Raw genomic sequence first — 22,022 nt, 5'->3', positions numbered from 1 at the left:
TATTTCTTCATTTACTTAAAACGAGCGTTTGTCCATAATGTAAAAATAGAGAAGGTATTTGTCTACCAATCGATATATGTTGCTGCGTTAACATATCCAGCACTTTTATACTGATGATCTTCATACGCAGGCAAATCCAACAACGCCGCTGCCACCGCTTCAGAGGCAGCCAGCCTGCGCGCACATGGTATCACCGTGTTTGCGGTAGGTGTTGGGGCTGGCGCCCAACAGAGCGAGCTGAATTCAATGGCAACGGACCCGGACAGCTCCCACGTGTTCCAAGTGGACAATTTCAACAACCTCGCCAACATCAAGGCCTCGCTGTCACACCAGGCGTGTGAAGGTTTGTAGCGTTCAACAATCCGAATTGGCTTATTCTGTGTGTTATCTTAAAGATGCACTCTCACTCCCAAATAAGATTTACTACCAGTAATAATATTGTGTTTTAACATTCCAAAAAGGATGAATAAATGTCAAAAACAGTGGTTTCCTATGAAGGATATCGAGTTTAATTTGAAAGAAATGAGCATAAAAGACGCTCTCTCTACCTTATGAGACTATAGTAAACCACAGTAAATCTTTTAGCACTCACCAATCATTTAATATTTGTGTGCTTTCTGATATTAAATTCACGGTTACAAGCTTGTTTTCAGTAGTTAATATTTCCCATAAATGCATTATTTAGTAAGAAGTCTAATGTTTATCAATCAAAAATTATTTTTGTTATACATGTGTATAAATTGATTTTGAATAAGAATGCCACTTTAATTATAACCATTGCATCACCTTTTAATTGATGATACTTAAGCTATGAAGTATTTACCTTTTTGGGTGACAGTTAACGTCAACGTCACAGTAGGTACGCTCACATATACATCTAATGTTTTTATTAATATAGATTTTTTTAAATAGTCAAAGTGGTAACGTTGCCGCCGACGACGCCTGCTCCGAAGGCGGACTGCCAAGCCCAGGCGGACATTATGTTCCTGCTGGACTCTTCCGGTTCCGTGGGCTCCCCCAACTTCCAGACAATGAAGGGCTTTGTCCACGACATGATGAACAGCTTCAACATCGGGCCTAACGCCGTCCAGGTGGGCGTGGACACGTTCCAGACGAGCGTCAAGGCAGAGTTCTACATGAACACGTACCAAGACCGCACGAGCGTCCAACAGGCCATCAACAACATCGCTTATCACTCCGGCTTGACCCACACTGGCGAGGCTCTCCGATTCATGCACACTGACAGTTTCTCCGCCGCGCACGGTATGCCAGTTGAACGTTTTTATGCAAGTTAATTGTATTGTCCTCTCAGACAACAGTATAAAAAGTTTGGCTTTTCACACAATGACAGTTTGTGTATTTCGAATGTAAACACTGTGTCATGTTAGCATGCATACTGGACGATACTGCGTGCATTAATATCTATACTTTTTTTGATTTTGCAGTCTGTTAAAAAAATAAAATCATAAACACTGAGATTAAGAAAAATAATGGAAACTCTATGATCGCTGAAGCCAAATATACAAGTAATTAAGATCCCTTTTAAAGCTGCACTCTCACAGATTGAACGTTTTGACATTTTTTATATTTTTTTTTGTCTTGGAACGAACCAATTTTTGCGAAAGTCCATGGAAACCAGTTATATAAGACTACTGGCAAAAATTAGATTGCAGATTTTTATATTTCAATTAAAAAAATGATGTTTTATGCATTTTTCAAAAAAAAAACGTTGGTAACGGTTTAAGCCATAAAACATTAATTTTCGAACGGAAATATGAAAATCTACGATCGATCTGATTTTTTGTCGGCAATCTTTTATCATTCGTTTGCAGATATTTACGCTAAAATGCTCTTTCCATGTCAGACATAAAATAAAAAAAAAGTAGTAAAAATGGTATATCTGTGAAAGTGCAGCTTTAAAAGCACATCAATCAATACCATACATGCACTAAACGAGGAACTCATTATTAAACTATCGGCATTAGTTAATGTTTAGGTAACCGAAAAAAAAATCATCTGAAAACGATAGTACATTACAATATAACATGTTCCCACATCAAGGTGACAGAGCCAATGTACCCAACATCGCCATCGTGGTCACTGACGGACAGTCAAACAACCCGACCCTCACGGCTGCGGAAGCGAAGGCGGCCAGGGACGCCGGCATAACCATCCTTGCCATCGGTGTCGGCCACGGTGTGGAGCGGTCGGAGCTCAACGAGATCGCTTCTGACCCAGACAGTACCCACGTTTTTACTGCCGACTCGTTTTCTGCCCTGAGCTCCTTGAATGCCCTCCTGTCTACAAAAGCGTGTGAAGGTGACGATCTAAACATAAGTCTAAACACATAAACACACTGTATAATGAGTCTTCGGTTAACAAGTGTTTGCCATGTTCACTACCTTTCTATCTCTTGGTGATTGAAGAATAGTTTGTATAATGGTTGTGTATTTTTGAATGGTATTGAATTCCAAGGTTTTCTCTAGCCGTTTTTCTTATATTTTCATATCAATTTTCTTTTGTTCAATACAGTATCGAAACCTCATGCACAGCCGCATACCGCCCCTAACTGTGCGGCCAAGGCCGACGTCGCTTTCATTCTCGATTCTTCCGGAAGTATTGGTGCCACCAACTACCAAAAAATGCTCCAGTTCGTTCGTGACGTCACATCTAAGTTTGACGTCGGTCCAGACAAGGTGCGCATTGCAACGGAGATTTTCAGCGACAGAACATTCCCACAATTTAATCTGAACAGGTAAATATTGAGATTTGAAACATATTTGCCCGTATGTGCCTTGTTCAGATGTTTACATTCACCTCGACAGTCCGAAAAAAGTATGTCCGATAAGAATATCCGAATTATATGCACTCGTCTTCGTAAATATGGGTAAGTTTTGATAACCGCGATTTTATTGCACGAGTAAAATGAATTCCTTGCACGGACTGAATTGATAGAGAACACATTATAACGTGAACACTTTGTCTGGTATTTTGTGCCTATAAAACCTTGAGTCTGTCTAGCTGGTACTCTCGTATTCAATAAAAATGTGTAAGGGGCGTTTACTACAGCCCGGGTAAGAACTAACGACACTTATATTTAGTGGCATCTATGTTTTATGAACACAAATTACCTGGCATCAATGGGAAATAACTCAACCCTCGTTCCCATTTGTCCAGGTATACGACCCAGCAGCAGGTGGACCAGGCCATCGCCAACATCCCGTACAAGCAGGGAACCACCAACACGGGACAGGCTCTCCATGTACGCGTATATTAGTATTAACACGTCCATGTTCAGTGTTTAAAGTCATATATTTACCTTCGCCTAATATTTTGTATAGAAAATACAGGGTCATATTGTATATCCCGCTAGCGATAATGACGCTATTGTTTATTTCAGCAATTCGTTCTGATTGGACTCTGATTGACACGAAAGAAGTTATATAATTAACATGACTTGCTGCCTTCTTTTTTCACAATATACCATCACGCACGGTTATCGTAAAAGTATTAATTTTTATGTCATTTAAAAGTTACTATGGGACATCGGCCTTAATATAAACAATCACATAAAATGGCGTTGGCATAACGGTGTTGACGAGATAGGGACAAAGCTCTGTAATTTGAAGACCATTCCGGTAATTATGGTGATAATTATATCATTGCTGTTGCTGTAGTTGTAGTAGTAGAGGTTGTTGTTGTTATTTCACACCCGTTCGCCTTTTGTGTAACAGGACGCCTACACCACGATATTCAACCAGAACAACGGTGACCGTCCTGGCATACCCAACATCGCCATCGTAGTTACAGACGGACGGTCGACAAACCGACCTAACACTCTGGCTGAGGCACAGAAACTTCGCAACTCTGGCGTTCAGGTACAGCAGTTTTGTGGATACAGTATTCTTCGTGTAACCTGAATGTTTTGTTTATTGAAGATACTCAGCTTTGATGCGTTTTGATTTATTCTATATCGCGAGTAGGTACGATTTTTATACTCCACCTGTAGGCAGTTATTTATGGGGTAATTCTGAAGACGGATAACATAAGATTTCACTATACTCCATTCCATATGTATTGTCAAATATCCTCTCATATTATTTGATTAATCGATCCCTGTATCTCGAAGAACATGTAATATGATAGACGGGCATCAAAGCACGTGCATCGTCCTTTTAACATTGATGTAGGTGAACTTCGTTGATGTTGTAAAAAGTGTATTGGGAACCTAAAACATCTTATTTTCTATGATACAGGTGTTTGCTGTCGGTGTAGGTGGCGGTGTGGATACGTCGGAGCTAAACGCAATCGCGAGCGACCCGGACAGTTCCCATGTGCTTACCGTGCAGGATTTCAGCCAGCTTGCCTCGATCACCGCCTCCCTCAACAGCCAGGCATGCGCCGGTAGGTTTTGGGTGCCAGTTTGTTAAAATCATTAGAATATAACCTACATTTTCAGCCAATGGAATTTAAGATAGGCAATCATTTAGTTCTAGGCTTAATCATTAAGAATTTCAACTTTCGCGGGTGTTTAAAGGTCCGCCTACTGCCGCTCATCCGATACACTCTCCCTGCGTCAGATTTTGCGTTTAAAATGTATCAGCCAACGAGGTTGTAGTCTAAGTCACATAGATAGCCTGAATTAAAATCTAAATGATTAAGAAGGGCTCGTTCGCGACGCTCGTTCCGCCGATTCTTAATCACAAGGATTTTAATTCGTGTCATTTAACTATTACTTATGAAGAAGAATTAACCGTGTTGATATCTTTTACAAATCCAAAGATTATATAAATGGTATTAAAGTATTCGAATGACAAAAATAGAAGAAAAATAACAACTGTTTAAACTCGACACTAAATTTTGGCGGATGGGTGACTGACTCAATACTATCAAATTATTAGCGATCCCCCCAACTGGCCAGACAGTGATGACAACGATTCCTCCGCACGCATGCCAGGACAACTTGCCAAACTGCAAAGCGTATGACTTACCCGGGGTGTGCACGAGCTACGCCGAGTGGTCGCACAGCAACTGCGCTGCAAGCTGTGGCTTTTGTCGTAAGTAATAAATGACTATATCATGTTAATATGTACATTTAGAGTCATTGTGTTTAATTTAGACCTTTTGCGTACACTTTAAAGCTGCACTCTCACAGACTGACCATTTTAGAATTATTTTTTTTATTTTTTGTCTTGTAATTTTATGCGTAAATATCTGCAAACCAATGATATAAGATAGCTGACAAAAATCAGTTCGAAAATTAATATATTATGGCTTAACGGTTAAACAAAAATGCATAAAACATCATTTTTTTGAAATTAAATATAAAAATCTGCGATCTGATTTTTTATCAGCAGTCTTATATAACTGGTGTCAATGGATTTTCGCAAAAATGGGCTCGTTCCAAGACAAACATAAAATAAAATTAATGTCAAAACGTTTAATCTGTGGGAGTGCAGCTTTAAAGCTCAATGCCGATGTCCAAGATTACACAAATGAAGTGCACCGCCATCGAGCAGGTTGTATTTAATACATTCTTGTATATATACTAGCTAATATCATGTAGGGAACATCACTAAGACTAGATTCACTTTTATTTTTGATAAAATAAACACGCGTATTTACACTGTATTATAAGTAATACCAAAATTTGAAATGTGTATTGTAGCCCAGGTTGGGGTGACGGCTCCCCCGCCGTGTCTGGACAAGCTGGTGGACTGTAACCAATACCCAGTCACTTCCTGTACTGGCCAGTATGAGCCCTGGGCGCGCGAAAACTGCAAGCGATACTGCGGATACTGCCGTGAGTATTCCAATAGTCGATGTCGATGAAAACATTAGACATCTTATGAAAGTGACATTTTTATTCAAAATCAATACAATCACATGTATAACAAACATCAATTTTGACTGATAAACCTTTGACTACTTACTAAATTATATACATTTATGGAAAATGTTAACTACTTATAATAAGATTCTAACCGTGTATTTAATAGCAGAAACCGCAAAAAAATATTAAATGATTGGTGAATGCTAAAAGATTTACTGTGATCTACTATAGTCTCATAGGGTCTCATAAGGTTGAAATACCGTGTTTTATTAATTAAGCCCGATATCCTTCATAAGAACCATTATATATATATTCTCTCTTTTTTGAATATTAAAACAATATTATTAATTGTGGTTAATCTTATTTGGGAGTAGGGTAGATTTTGATTTTTGTTCAGAAGTTTAACATTTAACACAATACATGGTCACGGCAATGCTTTGTGGAACCACATAGTTTATCATATGCGGAACTTCATTCCCCATTTTTTAATTTCATCCAGAACATAAAATTAAGAAACACTAAACGCATTAGAGCATTTTCATTGCAAAACAAAATGTTATGGCTCCAATTATTGCTCGCCGGGAATTTGTCATAAGACATACCGTTTTGAAAGTCTTGTCGATGCGAATGTACCTACAACTTACAATTTTCATATGATCTAAATAAATACATCAAATTAATGCGGGTTCCTTTGAGTCTGAAACATTTATTACAATTCAATGGTAGTTTTACCTTTAAACTAGTCAGATGTACAGATTGACAGTCAGGCCCGAATTTCTCGAAAGTTCTTAAGCTTAACAGACTTAAGTAGCTCATTTCAATTAGCCAAAATACATACTTGAATTGAATTTTGATAAATGGAAAATAGTTTATCGTGGTTATTATAATGATAATTCCTATCTAATGTATAAGAACTCCTTAAGAAGTGAATGTTACGCAATTTATTGAAAAACAAAAATAGTTAGCTTAGCTTTATCCTGTTATAAGGGACTTAAGAAGTTTCGAGAAATCGGGGCCAGATGCTTTGCTTTGTTTTATTATAACGTGTGTTTTCGGTTTTGCAGAGATCAACAATCAACAGGTCGTCACTACAGGGTTCTGTGAGTACTCATTCGTTCCTTTCGAGCTTTGAGATTCAGCGTTTAACATGGTTTGATCCGTGGCATGAAATTACACGTCTACATAAAGAAATTCTTTATTTCTGTTTACCTAAGTGCTCCATATGTTACAAAACGTAATTGCTATATCTCCTAATTAAACTTAACATACTTCTTTAACCTATTTTAGTATATAGTTTAATGGCTGTGGGCTTAAACGCGTTGTTTATTGTTTCCAGTCGGAGGATGCTACTACAATGGGAAGTCGTACACTCAAGGCCAGACCTGGGACGACGGTTGTATGTACGAATGTACCTGTGACGATGCAACTATGGGCAAATATAGCTGCTACAACAAGTACGTTTCGCAGTGTTCCCGTGCGGGACGCAATTTTCTAGTGAATACGAATTAATTTAAGCTCGATTGTGACGAAAGCTGATAGCTTTTGGTAACAAACTCTAGTTACCTGGTAAGAACAAGTACTAGTGTCCATTTTTCATATACCAGTTTTTAAACAACCCGAGTGAGGATCCAACCACCTCCTCTATGACAGGCGGTCAACTCTTCCACAAGACCATTATCATCATTTGTATTCATCAAAATTAGGTAAAGGCAACGCAACGCGGTGGTAAAACTATCGAAGAACAATGTTTGTCAAACTAAAATAATTGTTTATAAGCATACATTCTCGACCCAGTCCGATGACAAAGTCATATCTTAAAATGTACTCCGGAGTTACGAAATTGTCCTTGTCCGCTTAAGCGGTCGACCTGGCTTCGGCTTTGTGCTATTCTTCTGTATTCTGTGTTTATTAGGGAAAATAAGACTCTGCATTCAATATTAACACTCCCCCCTGCCTCAACAGGTGTCCTATTTACTACAATATGCCACCCCAGTGTACGCTGGTGAAGAAGAGCGGCGGCTGTTGTTTAGAGCCCGTCTGCCAGTTCAAGGGAACCCACCTTACAACCAACGGCCAGTCAACCGGAACATACAATGGAATGGGTGCGTTGGTTCTTAATGTTGATAAAAATTATATACGGGAACGCTCACCTCCGTTACATACTGCAAACTTTACAAGCAACGTGTGCGGATTATTGTTATTCTTCCAGGTTACTTAAGCTCTTTTTATATGACAAAAGTTTACCCTGGGGGCAAAGTTGTACCCGCGGATAATGAACACTAGGGGAAAATATGTGCATATAAACGCAAATGCCAACGGGACTAGACGAGGCAAATCAACATGGAGGCTTTTCTTTAAAAAAACCAAAACATTTCGTTCAAAGATATGACCTCCTATTTCAGCTGATACCTTGAAAATTATGTCCTTAAACACATTCTTTATATTCTAATTTGTTTCATTATTTTTCTGAAATTACTGCAATATAATGTCCCTAAATTAGATTGGTAGCAATTACACACATAAACAATTGGCATTTTATTAAAGGAATATTTAAATTTATCAGTTAGAAATCATTCTAATACTCAACTTGACCTTTCTTAAAGTAATCACTGACGGCACGCCGAGCAAATGCCATTTGGTTTCATTATGTTTCATTTTTTTATTGCAGCTGTATGTATGTACAAAAGCATTCCATACTACCAGGGCCAGACATGGCAGGACGGCTGTGACAAGACCTGCTACTGCCAGGACGCCGAGGTCGGACTGTACACCTGCCAGTCGGTGTATGTATAGCATAATGTTGGTATACTTGCCATTAACCGCTTTGCAGATCAATTTAGGCAAAACCCGTCAGAATAGATTGTTCTGATTGAAAGGCGGGAAAACCGAGAGATGTCCGAAAATAACATGACTTTTTTATAAGAAATAATTAACAAATGTAAATATAATGTTTAATTGGGGCGAAAAAAACGGCTGACAGTTCCGGATTAAAACTAAAACAACAACAAAGAAAGCCAAGGTTAGGTAATTCAATTTTTAAGTAAAGCTAAGAAGAATACTCTCCCTTGATACTTATTAAATTTTATCAAAATTTATTATCTAAAAGGAAACCGAACCCTCTCGCTTATGCTGTAAATATAAATCTTTTTTCTATATACTCAATGCCACTTCGACACCACCTAGAAAGTTCTTTAAATGATTTGCCTTTATCTAGCTGCGCCCACTACGACTCTGTGCCATCGGAATGCCACTTGGAGACACAGGCCGGCAAGTGCTGTGCGGAACCGGTTTGCACCTTCAACAAACAATATGGCCACTTCATTGGAACAGGAACGGTTTCCGGCAAGGGAACAGGTATATATTTCCATAATAAATGCAAGGAATGCATCTGCAATGTAATCGTTCATACCCTCAGCGCTTTATTGATAGAAAATAGTTTGTTTGTTGATAAAACATTAAAGATGCACTCTTACTCCCAATCAAGAGTTACCACAATAAATAATATTGTTTTAATATTTAAAAAGGATGAATAAATGTCAAAAACAATGGTTCTTATGAAGGATACCTGAATTTGAAAGCAATGAGCCTAAAACGCAAAACTTCTACCTTATAAAACTTAAGTAGACCTCAGTAAGCATTCACCAATCATTTAATATTTTTGCGCTTTCTGCTATTTAATACACGGTTACAATCTTGTTACCTGTAATTAATAATTTCCATAAATGCATTATTTAGTAAGTAGTTTGAGGTTAATCAGTCAAAATTTATGTTTGCTAGACATGTGTTTGTATTGATTTTGAATAAGAGTTTCAATTTGATGCAACTTACTTTATATCACATGTTTCTTTTCCAGGGGCCCTTCAAGTGACAACGCCGGTGCCATGTACCGATAAGATTCCTAACTGTGCGTCCTATGGCCAGGCAACATGCGCCGATGCGAACTATGTGGCCTGGGCACATGATCAGTGTACCCATTACTGCGGATTCTGTGGTTGGTATACATTTGGAGTCATTATTATCGGAAAACAACCTCGGATGTATATGGACGGTTAACAATGTCAGAAATCCGGGGGGTTTCAGTCCGCTGCAAGTAGATCACGTAGTAATTTAATTTAGCAGTTAAACTTAATGACTTAACTCTTAGAAATCTATATAATATTTGCAATTATACACTTCACGGACAATCGGTTTAAATTAAGACCAACACATACAAGGTATAACACTACATTTAATTAATGATTAAATTCAAAATGTAACGAACTACAGTTACTTTTACTGATTTACCGGCATACATCCGAGGCACCGTCGTTTTCGATAAAAATGGCCGTGGAGTTCTGAATGGTTGGTATATTGAAACCAATTTATGGTTTATGCTTAAAACTATGTACTAACAAAAACAGTTTGGTGCGTCGCAGTTACATTGCCATATATTTTGTGAATGTATATACTAATAATACTGGGCCAGCCTCTGTTTATATTTACCGCTTCACCTCCTGAAAATCATTAACGGCTGACCGCAGATTTCTGAAATAAATGAATTGAAAAACTTGAGAAAAACCTTCTTCTCTTTTGGCTGAATATAATTTTGATCACTAACACAAACACAAATATTGTCGAAGTTATTGACAGTTGCTGTTTTCTTTTGGCAGTATAAAGGTATTGTTTACGATGATAATGTCCTTCTTATATACACACAACACTATTGTACAATTAACTGTAGTGAACTTATTCATATAAACAAGAAGCATTGGCGACTTGGGCCAGGTTACGTTGAGATGCAATGCCATAGAGAATCCATAGTAAAATTTGTATGAGTTTTGGCGAATCCATACGCTATGATTTGATCAACATATCGTAAAAGATACACGACAATTCGTTTGAGAGAGTGTTTACACCCTTGACGTGAGACTGTATCGACGGCGTGGTCTGTGTTTAACGTTTAACGTCTTGATTTCCAGATGGAACACCGACCCCGGGACCAAACGGTGAGTGTAACCGTTTGTTAAGTTAACAAACTTGGTGTTATTGCTGTGGACTTATATTTCAATAATAACATCCCTTTTAAACGTGGCTCTTTTACAAAGATAATCGAATAAAAGTTATAAAAATATCATTAGTAACAGTTCCCAAATCATTATTGATAAGCCTGGGATTTTTTATAAAAAATAGGGGGAGGGGCGTGGTCAAAGGGTTGTGTCAAAGCAGCGCACCCTGCCCCTGTGAAAACGCCGGCATATCTATATGGTTATTTATACATTTCACCATTTTGAAGTGAGGAGTAATTTCAATTGCAACTTTCATGCCAAAAATGACATGGAATTAAATATTACCATTCAAACGTTTACTGTACTTACGGTTGACGTTTACTGTACTTACGGTTGACGTTTACTGTACTTACGGTTGACGTTTACTGTACTTACGGTTGACGTTTACTGTACTTACGGTTGACGTTTACTGTACTTACGGTTGACGTTTACTGTACTTACGGTTGACTTTTACTGTACTTACGGTTGACTTTTACTGTACTTACGGTTGACGTTTACTGTACTTACGGTTGACGTTTACTGTACTTACGGTTGACGTTTACTGTACTTACGGTTGACGTTTATTGTACTTACGGTTGACGTTTACTGTACTTACGGTTGACGTTTATTGTACTTACGGTTGACGTCTCGCTGTATTTTCTGTACAGACGTGTGCATATACAACGGCGTGGCCTACCACCAAGGCCAGCGATGGGACGACGGATGTGAACTGGAATGTGTATGCGATAACGCCGCCTATGGATTCTACAGATGTCAGAAAAAGTAAGATTATTTGACCATTGCTAAGGTATGCAACTGAGGACAAATTTACGAAGCATGCTTACTTGTTGTATGAAAATATTTTATTTACCTTTAGTTAAATGCTGTTTGCACTCCTACGCACAGGGTACAGACGGTCGAAAAATCGCTCTAAAAGCTCTCTATATGCTTATTAAATATTGTTCTCCTTAAACCAATTTTCGGACCACTTTGCGCATGATTGTGGCAGAACTGAAGGTTAAACACCACTCTTGCTGTTCATCTCAGGTGCGCTGATGTCGTCAATCTTCCCCTGGGATGCTCGCTGGTGAAGAACACCGGCGACTGTTGCTCCACGATCCAGTGCACGGGTAACACCGGCACGTTCACGAGCTCCCAAACCATCACCGGAACCATCGGTGGCAACCCGGCCCCGCAGCCAGGAGGCACGGCGACCGGAAACCCAGGAAGCATGATAACTGGAGCGCTCAGTAAGAATTTTCATTGGATTTTGTTGCATTTAAATTATGTTTCATACATATACCAATGAATAGCAGTGAATATTTAACACCAAACAGGTGAAATAATCATCTATACTTTTTATCAGGCGGTTGTCTGTACAAGGGAGCGTTGTACCAGGTTGGTCGTCGCTGGGACGACGGATGCTCTTACACGTGTGTGTGCGCGGATGGATCTACCGGGCAGTATAAATGTTCACCCAAGTAAGTAAATCCGTTTTAGATAATCATATTGATATATTATGCTATACACATTTTAGAATGGGGGTTGCTTGTACATGTATCGTGAGTTTGAAAAGACAATAGTAAAGAATAAAACAAGGTACCCGAAGTGATGTTAAATCACAATTGCTTGATTAATATGAATGATAGCTAGTTGAATACGGTAGTGGCCTATTACGCATTATATTTTTTTCGATAAAAATGGCCGAGGGGTTCCGAATGATATTTTCACTCAAACCGGGGTTAATGGTTACACACTACTATTTCCCTATACTTTTCAGTGTTAACGGGCAAAACTTCAGATCGGATAAAGATGCTATGTGTAGGGTTTCACGTATATGACAACCATGCATTTTCTTAAAATTCAGTTCAAAGTCAAATTATTTAAACAATACAAAAAGGTTTGTGACATTTCTCTTAAGAAAATTCGCTTACTTTGAAGTAAGGCACCGCTAATTTTCGAAGACCGGATTTTTTCCATGTTCTTTTCCAGCCAAAAAATATATTCTCTAAGATATTCATGATTTTTTCTTTATCTGATTGCAGATAAAGGAATGAATTCAAAGTATAACATTTATAAATTCTGTGCATTAAATACTCACGATTTTACAAAACCTCAGTGTGAAGTTACATTCACAATCTATATATTATATAGACGTATACATTTATGCACGCTTTGGTCGCGGACAACATCCGGGGACTTGGGATTTATTTATAACGTTCCGCTACGTCAAGTTGATTTAACCATATTTCATTGTATAAATTATACCGTTATGCACAAGTCAATTGTAACCATGGCCTCCCCAGGTCCGGGGGTATACCGGGGATAGCTGGGGACATGGGCCGTGTTTTTACCTTCCAGGTGGCCTCACAGAGTGACGGGTTAATGCGGTGGTTTTGTCTTCGCGTCAAATATAGCGGGGAATGGGCCTTACCTAGGGTCCCTGGAGTTCGGGGGCATTCGGTGGGGGATTTTACCAATAGTTCGTTCCCGCAGGGCAGATATTTTACCCTGGCCGTGCTTTTACTTTCCAGGTGGCCCCGCAGGGCCGGGTGACCGCAGTGGTTTTGTCATAGCGCCAAATTAAGCGGAGATTGGGCCTTACCTAGGGTCCCTGGAGTTCGGGGGCATTCGGTGGGGGATTTTACCAATAGTTCGTTCCCGCAGGGCAGATATTTTACCCGGGCTTGGCTGAACCGGAAGTCAAAGTCCCCGCTATTCCCCCGAGCTTGGAGGGGGGGGGGGGCGTGGTTACAATTGACTGGTGTATTACTCGTTCATATCACACATGGGTCAGGACACAAGTAATTACAACATAAGCAAAAGGTTACGTCATGTTCGGTTACCTACAACTCGAAATATAAATTCAAATTCACTGAGATCTTTGGTGACAGGTGTGATACTAGTATACTATGATCGCCGGTATTTTCCGCAGGTGCCCTACATTCGGCACACTTCCCACGGGATGCTCCCTTCGGTCTAACCCGAATGACCCGTGCTGTCAGCAGCCCGTCTGTCCCGTCGGAACTGTCACCTCCAATGGTCAGCCCGTGGTCATCGTGCCTACCTATGGCAATGCATTCACAGGTAGGACTGGGGCGGTATTCATAAAACTTCTTAAGTCATTTCTTAACTTTATCAAATTTCTTAATTTTTTCATTGTCAAATGAACAGAAATGTTTAAGTGTTTTAACATAAAAGTATGTTTTTGCAAAAACGTCAATAGGAAAAATGTATTTTGGAAATCCTTTACTTTTTATTTCATATGACTAAACAGATAATAAAATAGGAACTTATATCTGAACTTAAAATTTTCAAGTTTTATTGTGTGAAAAATAATAATACACTGCCGTAATGTTAGATATGTGTTTTAATTTTAATAATTGATTTTTACAAATGCAGTATTTATCGAAACTCGAAGAAAAAAGTCTACACTTTCTTATTTGAATAACTTGCAGGATATGGTCAGCCGGTGATGCCCCAAGCCGGCACCCAGACTTCCGGTATGAACACTACCCCCGCCCCAGGTAGCGGCGGCACAGGCACCGTCATTACCGGAAGTGGTCGTAAGTATCTAATGACACATAAACCCGAGGACATGAAGTCATTTTGGCTGATTTCTGCCATTTCGGGCGATTTTATGGTCTTATATGAACCTGCATTGGTATGCATACATACGGTGACAATTCGTCATGGGGCGTATTTTCGCCTTTCGTTGCGAAAATGCGAAAACATGAAATGGCATTCATCAGTCACCATAGAAGTCGTTCCATCTGAAAAAAGTGGCATGGGATAAGATCTGAAGATCTCTGAAGATTAATGAATGCATCAGCAGCTAGTTAACCCGTCTCTGTTTTGTTTTGAACATTTAATAAATCTTATTTTTGCCATGATTACTTCATTTAAGACACATACGCTCTAAAAACGAGTTCTACCAATTTTCTTTAAATATCCAGGCGGATGTGTGTACAAGAGTAACACGTACGGACAAGGCGCCACCTGGGACGATGGCTGTCAGTATCGATGTGAGTGTCTTGACGCTACCGCCGGACAGTACAGGTGTACCGAAAGGTGAGAAACACATAGGCGATTCTGCAATTTTATTTCTTCCATTTACAAGAACTGTAAATTGATGAGTTGCATTTATGTTGACATTAAAACTATACTAACTTTAAGGCGGCATTTGCGCAGTTTTTCCCCACATTAAATTACAATGGAGGTAGCGTTTTAACCTTGGTAAAGTCGTCGTCCTGGGTAGCGGCTACATTTGTGACGTACACACATTGAAGTTTGGCCATAATTTTGTGAACATGACATTGTTTTGAAATGGAAATTTTATATTTCATGTAGTATAATGTGTTTAGAATGAGACTTTCATGACCTAGTTTGTACTCCTGCGCAGGTGCCCGGCGTACGTGAACCTGCCTCCCCAGTGCAGCCTACAGACGGATCCACACGACCACTGCTGCAAGACAGTCCACTGTGACTACAATATGGTCGTCACCACGCCCGCCCCCATCTTCGCCGTCACCACACCGCCCACTGGAGATGGTAACATTCTGCATTTTAGACATGTTACTTTTATTTAATGTTTCCATCTTGCAACGATCTGGAAAAGGCTGCATTTTTTTCCGACGGATTTTCTTTTATTTATTATAATGAACCTGAAGTAGTATACATTGTGATGCTTGCCTCCATTGCTGCCTTGTACTTCAATGTATTGAACGTGTGACTAGGTCTGAAAGTATGATTTTATTACATTATTATCATGCTTTAATATTACGTTGCTTAAATAACTGTTTCAGCCCTGTGTCACTACAAGGGCCTGTATTACCGACAGGGCGAGTCCTGGTATGACGGATGTGGACTCCAGTGCCGCTGTGAGGACGCCCTGAACCACTACTACCAGTGCACGGACAGGTAAACATGGACACCCAACCATGATGGCAATGATTGTTTAACCGTCGTAAAATATCTATTAAGTAGTAAACGGGATGATGTTCGGAAAAACATGTAGACATCGTTTGAACTTCAGTCGAACCCCGTTTGGTCGAACTCGCTTAGCTCGAATTCCTCGTTGGCTCGAACTGGATGTAAAGGACCGATTTCATTAAACTGTAGTTAAGCAATACCGCTTGGCTCGAATTTCGTGGTATTTTTGCCGGTTCCTGTGAGTTTGAGCCAGCGGGGATCTATTGTAGTCGTATATTACGATGGACACGACCATGACCTTACAAGTAACTTTATTTGTTTTCATTTGGATTCCCTTATTCTTTTTTCCCTGCCCTATTCGTTGTAACCCTATTATGGAGTTTTTAGTCTTTAGATTGATTTGTGTCCAAAAATCAGATTCACTTCTAAATATAACCCTCTACAGGTGCCCCAAGTACACCAACGTGCCTTCCACGTGCACATTCGTCGCCGACCCCAAGGACCCACAGTGTTGCCGGGTACCACAGTGTCAGAACGCCGGCGGAAATGTAGGAACAACGGGATTTGTTGGCGCCTTCACCGGATATGGCCACCCAACCAGCATCATATCTGGGCAGATCAGCCATACCAGTTACAACAGTAAGAACGGAGTTCTTTTTATCGCTGTGCAAGGTGATCAACCAATCATTAATTCAAACACAGATGTGGTATAGTTTTAAGTTACAAAATGTTAAATTTGAATATTGTTAATGTTTTAACCGAGTGCTGTTTTATATAGATATTGTGCTATTTAAGAAATAAATTAACACAATTGCTTTATAATCATAGTGATATTATATTTCATTACTTCTCTTATATATTTATATATCATAATCGTAGCATCATTCTGGTGTTACTCAAAAATGAAGTTCATGCAAAAAATGATATGATGATTTTCAATATACCTTAACACCTGCCTCAGTTAACACCTTAAGGGTGGGGGGGGGGAGCTAAAAACGTCCATCGTCCGGGTTTTTTATGGCAAAAATGAATAAAATATGCCCAAATGCACCAACACATATTTGCATCCTATTTATGAAGCCAAACTCTCTGTGACTTCGGCCAGTGTATGTGTATATAGGCATGGATAATGAATAATGAGTTTCATAAGCCCCCTTTCAAACTTTCAAATTGAATAAAGAAAAGTGCCGACAAAAAACAGCTCCTCTTTAAAATATGTTTATTTAAGCAATCGTAACAACTCGGCCATCTCCGGCAAGCTTCGAGCCAATTCCTATTGGATACTGGCCGAGGTGATCCGATTGTCATTTAAGTAGTTAAAAAATAATATCAGCCCGAATGTTGACTGTTCACACATTCCATATTATTATGGATTGTGGACACATTCCATATTATTATGGATTTATCTTATCTTGTTACATAACACTAGACACATATCAATATCGCAGTAGTATGACATTCAAGGACCTCGATCTGGTCTGCAATTCCCAGTTCACGGCATCGAATACTGCTAAATTGCTCAGTCCTGTACATATGTTTTTTATCCTTCAGGCAAATGTCTGTACAAGGGTCAGGTGTACGCCCAGGGCGCCACGTGGCAGGACGGCTGCGACTACGACTGTGAATGTGTTGACGCCAGCAAGGGAATGTACAGGTGTAATGAGAGGTGAGTGACGTCATTTCCAGTGTGAGGGGATCCATTTCCTCACGCAGTGAGATAGTTGGTGCAATACCTCACGCAGGAAAGATTTTGACATATTTAGTTATAAAATGAAAATACTGAAAGAACGCTTCATGAAAATATGAAATTAGAACAACTCCATCGTTTATAACGAAAGCTTTTAATCGCTATTGCCTTTGGAACTATGAAATTACTTTAACTATTTCATGTACGCCGTTCGACTCAATACGTTTCCTTTTACGCAGATGCGCAAGAATCGCGTCCGTACCAACTGGCTGTTCTTTCGGCCAGGACCCACGCGACGCGTGTTGCCAGGTACTGAAGTGTGACGCGGCCCAGACGTTCGGCACGTGCCAGGACAAGGTCAACTGCCAATCGTACGGCAGTTACGTATGTGGACAGCAGTATGAAGGATGGGCGAGGGAGAACTGCGGAAAATTCTGTGGCTACTGCGGTGGCGGTACGGGCTGCCTTGTTTGTTTTTTAAATTGGTTATTCATGAGGCTATAGATAGATTTGCGGCTGCTAATTTCCGAATTTTAAACACGTTGTCGCGTATGGTGTATTAATGGAGGTTTTGTATTTCTTCTATACTATTCAACTTTATTGTTGGATGTAATAGTGGTTTCCAAGCGCTAGATTGTGACCGTCAACTTTCTTTTGTTTATTTTTACGTATAGGTACCAACCCATACTTGGCGACGGCGCCACCTAGCGGCGCATGCGTGGACGCGATCCCGAACTGTGCCCAATACGATGTCAGTGTGTGCACGGACGCCCAGTACCGTCCATGGGCCGTCGCCAATTGCCCAAAACACTGCAACATGTGTGGAGGTATGTGGAAACAATTTAAGCAATGGAATGCATACTTGTTTTTTGCTAGCGCCAAGAAAATATGATTAATGCATAAAATGAAAAATATATCAATGTTCATTCAATTCCACGTCAATTTTTGACACCTTTTTTCTAGTCACGGGCAAAGCATCTATGTTTACCTGGGGTCGTATTCAATAAGCGTCTTAGTGAATATTTTCAACTTAGTTAGATTTTCGTAATTTTTCACGACAATTTTTTTTAAATATCCGCTACTTTTGATCAGATCTATTCATGTGCATATATTGTTCCGACCGTTTTCTTGCTTATTTTCATAGTTTTGGTGTACATAGATTGTTCTTTTTCTTATAATTCAAATAAGAAAATAGCAAGTTTCTCTAAGTTGAAAAGTGTTTCTAAGATGCTTATTGAAATCCACCCCCTTGCAAGCATTTCTAGTCAAGAATACTAGTACAAGTACGAACAAGTTATGTATAGGTTTTCCCATAAGACAATGATATATTTTATTTTGTTAAGATATTTATTCCCATTATTTACTATTAAACATTTATTCGAGTTTGACATATTTTAGATAAAGAAGTTGTATTCATCGTTCAGTGTATTTTTCACCAGTTCGTATTCTATTTCAGGGAGCATGACTGGTACGTAGGTTTTACTATCTAACTATTGCTCGATCTTGCTTGCGCGAGTTTCTCATGAAAACAGTCTACTTAAACTTCAAAAAAATCTTCATTCGGAAGTCCTCGGCCATTTTCCTTGAAAACAACTTCGGATGTTTCCGGGAAGTAGTTCGTAAACTTTTAAGTAAAAGTATAAATTAATTAAAGTGTTTAACGTGTATTTTGTATATCTTAGTTTTAATTGATTGCCAGTGATGTGAACTATTGCATATAAAATTTAGATTCGAAATAGTAATATCATTGAGTATAACTGCTAAATTGAAATTTCTACGCGATCTACTTGCAGCGTAGTTAAATGTTAAGATTTCTTTCATTGCAAACCGTCCATATACATCCGAGGTTGTTTTCGATGGCCGATGAGTTCCGAATGCAAAGCTCATATCATTGAAATTTGAACCGAATTACAATATATCGGTCAATTTCAACTTCCCGCTGACTTTCACTATATCGGAAGTGAGCCTCTGATAGGCTGACGAAAAGGTCGCCTGAAGATGACCTCCTCTGTGTGGACTTCAGAACCTTATACAGAGACATTCGGAGCTACTCGGCCATTTTTATCGAAAACAACCTCGGATGTATGCCGGTACATCAGTTGAAGTAGTTCGTATTTTTTTTAATTATATCGTTAATTAAATGTAGTGTTTTAGAGTTGTATTTATTGATCTAAGTTTAAATTGATTGTCAGTGAAGTGTATTATTGAAAACATAATTAAGATTCCTAAGAGTTAAGTCAGAAAGTTTAACTGCTAAATAAAATTACTACGCGATCTACTTGCAGCGGACATTAACGTACCACTTTTTGAGTATGTAAACCGTCCAAATACATCCGAGGTTGTTTTCGATAAAAATGGCCGAGGAGTTCCGAATGATACAGAGAGTATATTCAGGATAAGGTTTTAGTCAGATTTGTAGGTTAAAGTAAACTTTTTTTTTGAATTTTAAAAGTTAAAATTAATGATATGAATAATCAATTCCGATCACAGGGACAGGGTGCATTGTTTTGACACAAACCTATGACCACGCACCCCACTGTTCTGAATTAATCCCAAGCTTATTGATAATGATGGGAGATCTGTTACATTTTTTTTAAATTTTTTATTCTATAATCTTTGATTTGTAATTTATCATTAGTAACAGTTCTCCCAGCATTACCTATAAGCCTTGGATTGTTTCAAAACAATGGGGGCGTGGTCATAGGGGGTTGTCAAAACATCGCACCTTGCCCCTATGATTCCGATTTGAAAACAGTTGTAAACCAAAGTAATGCATAATCGTTTTGAAAGTTAATAACGAGGATGAACATTGATGTCCATAGGCGCAGGGACGGGGATAATCACTGGTAAGCATGTTCATAGTTTGCAAGGCTTTTATTATTGATATGTGCGTTTGCTTATCTTAGGTTTAGTTCGGGCTTTGCCTTAAATCTTTAAGCCGGGGACGACCAGCTTGCTTATGGATAAACGCCGGGATTGATGATTTATTCAGAATTATCTGTATGTATGTTTGACTTTATACCAAAACGCTGTCGTTCCACATATTTTGTTGTTAATAAGGATATAATGAATATATAGACTATACTTATTTGATTTTTGGAACAGGCACTGGTACTGGTACGGGAACTGGCACTGGTACTGGTACGGGAACTAGCACTGGTACAGGTACGGGAACTGGTACCGGTACAGGAACTGGCACTATCACAGGTAATGATACAAGGGATTTGGAGCGTACCAAATGGTTGTTGGGACATTTTACACGATAGTTCCTTGGAATTATCAATAAAACATTGTCGAATTCCGCGCTCTGCTATTTCTATGACTCTGCAGAGTATTGTATCCAATGGAGTTGTATTAGATTATAAGGGAAACTTGTTTTGCTCCCCACCAAGGGCAATTTTGTAGAACATGATTTTATGAAAGTGTATCATCATATAAACATTTTAAGACATGTTTACGCCTTGGCCGTTGGGGCGTCTGGAAACTAAAGCACCATGTTAAAAAATCGTTACTAAATAATTATCAGCTTTTGAACATAATGTTTACTTGTAAAAAAACTATAAAAGAAAACGTATAGAAAACTGTTTTAATTTAATTATACATGACGTAATAAAACATCATATTTTTTTTTCAGCGAAAAAAGATGTTTCATGTCTGAAAAAACTGTTATTTACGTTACTTCCAAACTTGCAATTTTTTATGATGAACAATAAACTACAAAATAATCTGCATCGATTTTTCGGAGAAGACTAATTCAACATTAAACTTCAGACATAACTGATGAATAAGACATAAACTCAAGTATGGTTTCACTGTAATAAATTTACGTGTATGACGTCACATCATAAGAAAAGAAAACTACCTGTTTATACATATTTTACAAATAAGGCCTGCAGTGAGCATTTGATGTCACTTTGCAATGCTATCTATACAATGCTCCTTGTTCATGGCATAAAAGCAAAGTGCACAAATAATAAAGAAAACCAATCACATATTGTGATAAATGTGCATGTAGAATACATTACTTTGTAAAAAAACAACTTTACAAACAACTTTAATGTTAACAGGACAAAATTTATTGACTTAACACTTTTCTCATCATGTTATATTCTATTATGCAAGTTTTAGTTGCAAAAAATGAGCGACTCTAAAATTTAAAGACATACGACAAAAAACACCAATTTTCATATTAAATACGTTACTTCAAATTTCTTTCACATCACTTGACATGTTGACTAGATAACACAACACTCCCAAATGATTTATGTTAATGGAATAGAAATATCACAATTATCTTTTAAACGGATATAACATTGCATCTGTAAATTGTAGTAATAAATATGGACGCTGTATTGAGTATGAATAAAATATATCTCTTTTATATGCCATTTTACAATTTCTGTTGAACAAATACATGTTGTTGTTTTTTATATAATTGTGTTTTTACATTTAATAGTTTGCTATTCTATTTGATCTTACCCGTTTTTTACAGAATTTTTAACATTCAACACTTATCTTTTAGTAACGAAATCATGGTTACGTAAGT

General features: G+C 38.5%; 1 protein-coding gene across 1 annotated transcript in view; it reads left to right on the top strand.

Annotated features, from left to right (window-relative positions):
- Positions 1–22,022, top strand: part of LOC128244835 (uncharacterized) — a 35,722-nt gene that overhangs the window by 6,446 nt on the left and 7,254 nt on the right. The window contains exons 8-36 of the mRNA XM_052962928.1: positions 131–343; positions 913–1,263; positions 2,062–2,319; positions 2,533–2,755; positions 3,178–3,262; positions 3,735–3,878; positions 4,257–4,404; positions 4,902–5,057; positions 5,669–5,803; positions 6,898–6,933; positions 7,170–7,287; positions 7,796–7,935; positions 8,502–8,616; positions 9,048–9,187; positions 9,687–9,824; positions 10,792–10,818; positions 11,526–11,640; positions 11,905–12,107; positions 12,224–12,338; positions 13,793–13,944; positions 14,316–14,423; positions 14,814–14,928; positions 15,260–15,408; positions 15,663–15,777; positions 16,235–16,428; positions 17,341–17,455; positions 17,716–17,930; positions 18,151–18,303; positions 20,582–20,683. Coding sequence (XP_052818888.1) covers positions 131–343; positions 913–1,263; positions 2,062–2,319; positions 2,533–2,755; positions 3,178–3,262; positions 3,735–3,878; positions 4,257–4,404; positions 4,902–5,057; positions 5,669–5,803; positions 6,898–6,933; positions 7,170–7,287; positions 7,796–7,935; positions 8,502–8,616; positions 9,048–9,187; positions 9,687–9,824; positions 10,792–10,818; positions 11,526–11,640; positions 11,905–12,107; positions 12,224–12,338; positions 13,793–13,944; positions 14,316–14,423; positions 14,814–14,928; positions 15,260–15,408; positions 15,663–15,777; positions 16,235–16,428; positions 17,341–17,455; positions 17,716–17,930; positions 18,151–18,303; positions 20,582–20,683 — 4,278 coding nt within the window. The remainder of the gene's footprint in view (positions 1–130; positions 344–912; positions 1,264–2,061; positions 2,320–2,532; positions 2,756–3,177; positions 3,263–3,734; positions 3,879–4,256; positions 4,405–4,901; positions 5,058–5,668; positions 5,804–6,897; positions 6,934–7,169; positions 7,288–7,795; positions 7,936–8,501; positions 8,617–9,047; positions 9,188–9,686; positions 9,825–10,791; positions 10,819–11,525; positions 11,641–11,904; positions 12,108–12,223; positions 12,339–13,792; positions 13,945–14,315; positions 14,424–14,813; positions 14,929–15,259; positions 15,409–15,662; positions 15,778–16,234; positions 16,429–17,340; positions 17,456–17,715; positions 17,931–18,150; positions 18,304–20,581; positions 20,684–22,022) is intronic.

This window comes from Mya arenaria, chromosome 8, assembly GCF_026914265.1.
Source record: "Mya arenaria isolate MELC-2E11 chromosome 8, ASM2691426v1".
Classification (NCBI taxonomy): Eukaryota; Metazoa; Mollusca; class Bivalvia; order Myida; family Myidae; genus Mya; species Mya arenaria.
This window is presented reverse-complemented; position numbering and strand designations above follow the sequence as displayed.